General features: G+C 33.1%; 1 protein-coding gene across 1 annotated transcript; it reads right to left on the bottom strand.

Annotated features, from left to right (window-relative positions):
* Nucleotides 1-521: 521 nt before the first annotated feature.
* On the bottom strand, nt 522-4,668 carry LOC123260493 (endoplasmin). Its single transcript, XM_044721612.1, has 3 exons — nt 4,451-4,668; nt 4,226-4,321; nt 522-2,922 (listed from the first exon to the last, which is right to left on the bottom strand). Exons 1-3 carry the CDS (start codon nt 4,494-4,496, stop codon nt 689-691), a joined length of 2,376 nt encoding a protein of 791 aa, XP_044577547.1. The 5' UTR covers nt 4,497-4,668; the 3' UTR covers nt 522-688.
* Nucleotides 4,669-6,820: the final 2,152 nt, after the last annotated feature.

Raw genomic sequence — 6,820 nt, 5'->3', positions numbered from 1 at the left:
TTTCTTCTCAATGTTAAAAAAATTTAATAATAATCATTGAAAAAAAAATAAAAAAAAGGGCGTACACGGCTAGAACTGACACTGGATACCATCCCAGATTATACCCAGTGATATCTGTGGTAAAAAAAAATTTCAGATAAAGAATTTGGACTATACTCAGTAGAATCTTGGATTATACCCAGTGATATCCCCGCCATTTTTTTTAACGCCTATACTATCACATCTATTATGTATTTTAGATATTAGGATAGTCAAATATTGTTTTAAATAATTATATTTTTTTTTACCACAGATATCACTGAGTATAAGCTGTGATGTTATCCAGTGTCATCTTTATGATCAATAAATAAACACTCAAGTTTATAAAAAAAAAAATCTGAGATAGCATCCAGTATAATTTGGACTATACTCAGTATAATCTTGGATTATACCCAGTGATATCTCCGTTTATTTTTTTTTTTAGCGCCTACATTATCACATCTATTATGTATTTTAGATATTAGGATAGTCAAATATTGTTTTAAATAATTATATTTTTTTTTACCACAGATATCACTGAGTATAATCTGGGATGTTATCCAGTGTCATCTTTATGACCAATAAATAAACACTCAAGTTAATGAAAAAAAAAACCGCGAATAAAATCAGTCAGCGGTTGCAGATGATAAAAATAACCGAACTAAAAAATCTAAAGCTCATCATGTTCATCCTCTCTAGGCTCTTCATCATCAGCATCAACCTCCTGCGCACCATCCGTAACATTTTCCAGCAGCTCATCATCTTCCTCCTCCTCTTCTGGCACCTCATCAAGCGGAATGCCCAGCGATTTCTTCATAAGCTGCTCCACACTAGCAGCAAAGCTAGCAGTTTCCCTCAACATGTACCCAGACCTGAGAGTAGCAGTCTTGAACATCAGAGTAGCCATCTCCTTGGCAGCAGCATCTTCCACATCAGCCTCTACCCTCTTGAGAAGCTCCCTGATCAGCGGATGTCTCGGGTTGATCTCCAGAGTCTTCTTCTGATTCAAATAGTAAGACTTCTGCGGATCATCAGCCTTCTGATGCGCGTTAGAAATAGCCAGCCGCTCCATATTACCGGTCCAGCCGAACATACTAGCCACCAGAGCACAAGGCGAGTCAGTAAGTCGTTCAGAAATCTGGGCCTTGTTAATAAACTCCGAAAGAACGTCTCCCAGCCACTTGGTCAGCGGCTCGAAGGTAGTCTTCAGCTCCTCCATGCGCTCTTGAGCCTTCTTGCTGTCATCAAGAGTGAATCCCTCCTTAGCGACATTCTGGAACTTCTTTCCGTCAAAGGAAGGCAGAGCAGAGATCACATGCTCGTCTACCGCCTCAGTAAGGTACAGAACTTCAAAGCCTTTTTTAATCAACCTTTCAACAAACGGAGATTTCTTGACCTCGTCTTCGCTGGCTCCAGCGATGTAATAAATAGCCTTTTGATTGGGCTTCATCCTTGAGACGTAGTCATTGAGCGTCGTCAGGTTGCTCATGCTAGAAGACTTGAATAATAACAATTTTGATAATCTAGCTCTGTTCTGCGAGTCTTCAAGAATTCCTAATTTAACATTCGTGCTGTACTCCTTCCAGAAAGAGCCATATTCTTCCTTAGGGATCTTTTTTATCATGTCCAAAACCTTCCTGATAAGTTTCTTCTTGATAACTTTGATGAGTTTGTGCTGCTGGAGGTCCTCGCGGGAGACATTGAGCGGCAAGTCGTCACTATCAACAATTCCGCGGATAAATGATAAATAATTTGGCATCATGTCGTTGATTTTATCAGTGATGAAGACTCTACGGACGAATAATTTAATATTGTCGGCTTTGGTGCCGTAGCGACTGAAACTATCTCCAGGTTGAACCTTTGGAATAAAGAGGAGAGCTTTGAAGGTAACTTCACCTTCAGCGACAAAATGAATTTTAGACAGCGGCTCTTGGGTGTCTTTGGTCAGAGATTTATAGAACTCGACGTAGTCTTCTTCAGGAACTTCGGAAGGTTTGAGGGTCCAGATAGGTTTAGAGTCGTTCATGCGCTCCCAGTCCCAGACAGTTTTGTCAATCTTCTTGGTCTTCTTCTCAGCCTCCTCCGCTGCTTCTTCAACAGCTGCATCATCTTCGTCTTCAGTCTTGTCTTTTTCAGGTTCTTCTTTTGGAGCTTCAGTATCGTCTTCTTCCTCGACCTGGATGGTCTTGCTGGACCAGAGGTAGATCGGGAAGTTAATAAACTGCGAGTATTTCCTGATTAAAGATTTTATGGTGTCTTGTTGCAAGAAGTCCAAAGCTTCTTCCTTCAAGTGGAGACTCACGGTGGTTCCACGCTTAAGAGTGTCACCTCGAGGGTCCTCGACGATGCTGTAGCTGGAGCTGTCGGACTCCCAGATGTACTGCTGGTCGTCGTTGTGCTTGGTGGTGACTACGATTTTATTAGCGACTAGAAATCCGGAGTAGAACCCGACTCCGAACTGACCGATCATGTCGTTCATGTCCTGGGGACTTCCGGACTCTTGCATCTTGCCGAGGAACTCCGCGGTACCGGATTTGGCGATCGTTCCCAGGTTGTTGATCAAATCCGCTTTGGTCATTCCGACTCCGGAGTCTGTGATGCTCAGGATCTTGTTGTCTAGGTCGGCTTTTATTCTTATGGAGAGTTCAGGGTTGGTTTCTAGGACGCTCTTGTCTGTTAGGGATAAGAAACGTATCTTGTCTAGGGCGTCAGAAGCGTTGGAGATCAACTCTCGCAAGAAGATTTCTTTGTTCTTGTATAAAGAGTTGATGATCAGCTTCATCATTCGGTTCACTTCGGTTTCGAAGGTAAACTTCTCTGCTCGCTCACGCAGCTCTTGGATTTGGGCCGCGTTTAGACCGTCGATTTTTATCGCCTCGGCTTCTCTTTTGACTACTTCGTCATCTAGAATTAAAATTTTGGTAATTAGCTTGTGAAATAATTTTTTAAATATTTTATAAAATTAATTTTATTGTGACATTTAAGTTAACAGTCACTTAACAATTTTTTAATTTTATTTATCAAAAAAATTTGCTCCAAAAAATTATTTTTGAAAAATTGCATTTTTTATTTTTTTAAATTTCTACATGTCAATTTATATGCTATAAAATTATTTAAATTATTAAATATATGCTAAATTAATTTTCATAATTTTATGATATTAATAACAGTCACTTAACCATTTTTTTATTTTATTTATCAAAAAAATTTGTTCCAAAAAATTATTTTTAAAAATTTGCATTTCTTATTTTTTTAAATTTCTACGTCAATTTTTTTTGACATAATTTATGTGTTGTAAAATTTTTAAAATTATTAAATATGTGATAAATTAATTATCATAATTTTGACATTAAAGTTAGCCGTCACTTAACAATTTTTTAATTTTATTTATCAAAAAAATTTGCTCCAAAAAATTGTTTTTAAAAAATTGCTTTTTTAATTTTTTAAAATTTCTTCGCCTCAATTTTCTTTTCTAATTTTTTTTTGCTATAATTTATATGCTATAAAATTTTTAAAATGATTAAATACATGCTAAATTAATATTTATAATTTTATTACATTGTGGATCTATTTAAAGATTTATCACTTGTTGATTATTTTATTTTCAGTTAATTTTTTAATTATTAATAAAAATTAAATTAGCCGACATTTAACAATTTTTGTAATTTTTTTTTTACTGAAAAAATGATTACAAAATAATAATAAATTTTTACACTACAGTGAGCAGACACTTGGCAATTTTTTGATTTTTTTTTTAAAATAAACTAGGTCAAGAAAATTATTTCTAAAAAATTGCATTTATAATTTTTTAGAGCTTCTATTGATGAAATTTTTTTATTAAATTTTTCTTGCTATAACCAATTTGTTAAAATAATTCTAAAAATGATCAAATGTCTCTTAATTTTAGTGTTATAAATAATGCCAAGAAAAAATTTAACATCTAGATTTTAAAAATTATACATGGAATTTTTTTTAAGTATTTTTTTACATGAAATGAAAGTTTATTGCAAGAAATTATTTTATTAGAATTACATTTTTTATTTTTTTAAAGTTTCTACGTCAATTATTTTTTGTCATAATTTATTTATTAAAAAAATTATCAAATATTAGCTAAATTAATTTTAATTTTTTTTTACTTGTAATTTAATTGATAAAAAATTGGAAATTGTTAAAATAATTATTTATTAATTATTAAATAAATAATTACCGGTTCTAGAAGCTTCCCGGCTTGATCCAAAATCTCTGTCAACAGTTCCAACCTCTTCATCAACATCATCGACATCATCTTCGCTCCTCACGGTACCTGGATAAATTTAAATAAAAAATTAAAATAATTATGAGTAAGTTTATGCGAGGAGTAATTAAAATAAATTTAATAATAATTTAATCAGGTGTTTAAATAAAATATTAAAAATAAAAAAATAAAACTCACCGATGAGCAGCAAAATTGCCAGGCCGAAATAAATAAACTTTTTCATCGTGGCCAAAATTATCACTGGACCGACGAAATAAATTAATTAAAGTTTACTAAAGAAAAGAAAATAATTGGAATGCTTGGAGTGACTTAAATCTCAAGTCCACGTTGGATGCGTGTCAAGTTGAATGTTAAATGTCCTGTGGTTGTTGCTTGTTTGATCTTTTTTATCTCTCGCACAATATCTCCCAAACCCGGTGAATGCCACCTCGGCGAGCCTGACCAATCAGCGGTGACCACGCAGCGATCTTCTGCCAATCGGAACTCGAATTGTGGCTACCTTCTACAAATGTCGAGCGATCATTGGTTTAAGTCGATTATTTTTCTTTTATCTCTCTTCACTATTTGTGTTCAAATTTGTTTATTTTATTCTTCAGATGTTTTATTTTAATGAAAATTCTTTTTTTATCCTTTTTTTAAAAATTATTTATAAATTTTTATTTTTTTATTTATTAAATTATTAAAAAAAATTTTTTTATATGATTAGTTATCAATTGTTGGTAAAATATCTTTCAAGTTTATTATTTGATAGTAATTTTTAACTTCCCGCTAAGAAAATCGAAGATTTTCAAAAATCGGGAAGTTATTGTTTTCACTCCGTTTTGCAAAAATCGAGTTTTCATCAGATCTCGACGTTTGAAGGTCACAGGAAGCTTCCCTGACTATCCCCGCGAGGTTGTCACGGTGTCTGGGTTGCGGTCAACTAGTCAGATCGACAACATTCCAAATTATTAAAACTCTAGAAAATTTAAAATTCCGCTACATTCAAAGTTTATAAAATACATTAGCTTAAATAGAATAACAGCCGAAAAACAATTTTGTAAATTATAAAACACCGGGTTATCGAATAAAAGTAAATATAAATCTTATATTCCTCAAGAGTTAAAATTAATTTGATTTCGAAAAAGGGTTGTTCCGACGTATATTCATCCGAATACTCATCTATCCGAATAATGATTCGGCCGAAAATTACTCATCCAAAAAATTGGAAATTTTTCTTAGATGGTCCACCTTTACAATCATGAAATTTGAGTGTTTTCCATACATGCTTGTAAATTAAAATAAAATTAATTTTCAAAAATTAATTAATTTAAAATTAATTAAAAAAAATTTCTAATCTAATTATAAAATTATTTACATTTTTCGGCTAAATGAGTGTTCGTCTGTTCATTCATTTTGGCGTATAAATTTTCGTTGTTATGTTTTTTAATTTATTGAGACTTTGTAACTTTGAAAGATTCTATTAATATAGTTTTAGATTTTTCTTTATTTAAGATTATATTTTTCGGAATTTTAAAATTTGTAAAATTAATTATTTTAAATTACATTTAATATTTACTTTCTAAGTTCTAGTAATTTATTAATTCGGAATGTTGTTAGTCTGACTAGTTGACTGCAACCCCGGTGTCTGTATGTATGTGTGTGTGTGTGTGTGTGTGTGTGTGTGTGTGTGTGTGTGTGTGTGTGTGTGTGTGTGTGTGTGAAAGTATGTAAACCGCTTATAACTTTTGAACGGCTTGACCGATTTCATCGCGGTTGGTGCCGTTCGAAAGGGCTTGACTAAACTTAGATTTTGAAAACTATTTGGACCGATTCAGATCAATAGATTTTGAGAAATCTTAGAAAAACTGAAAAAAAAATTTTTTTCTAATGTGGTTTTTTTGGAATAACTTTTAAACGGCTTAAAGGTTCAATTCCAAAAACTAATCAGCTCTTAACCTCGAAAAACCACGTCGATCGCCACCAGTCCGGTCAAAATCGGTTGATTCTTTCGAGAGATATCGTGCTCTCTAAACATGAATTAGTGAAAATTCACTAGAATAAGTGAATATTCACTAATTCTAAGTACCAATAGAACCACTTTGAAACCACAGTGGTTCGATTGGCACTTAGAAAAAGTGAATATTCACTTATTCCAGTGAATTTTCACTCATTCATGTTTAGAGAGTGAACGAAAGAAAACCGAAAAAAGTGTTTTTTCGGAATAACTCCAAAATTCCTAGCGCGATCAATTCAAAATTTTAGATTCTTTGTGAGGCTTAAAAAACTGCGTCGAATGCTTCTAACCGCGTAAAAATCGGTTTATTCATTCAAAAGTTATTGTGGTTTAAAAATTCAAAAAATAGTGTCACCAAATCTCTATCAGACTTTTGAGCTCGAAGAGCTTTAAAGCATAAGAAAGCAAACTCTTTGAGCTCGGAGAGCTCAAAATAACCCATAAATTGTATCTTTGAGCTCGAAGAGCTCAAAAACGTCATTGGTGCAATTTTAAGCGCCTAAGTATGGAATTAGCGGGAAGTTGCAGGGATGGCCTTCAAGGTCAACTGT

This window comes from Cotesia glomerata, linkage group LG3, assembly GCF_020080835.1.
Source record: "Cotesia glomerata isolate CgM1 linkage group LG3, MPM_Cglom_v2.3, whole genome shotgun sequence".
Lineage (NCBI taxonomy): Eukaryota > Metazoa > Arthropoda > Insecta > Hymenoptera > Braconidae > Cotesia > Cotesia glomerata.
This window is presented reverse-complemented; position numbering and strand designations above follow the sequence as displayed.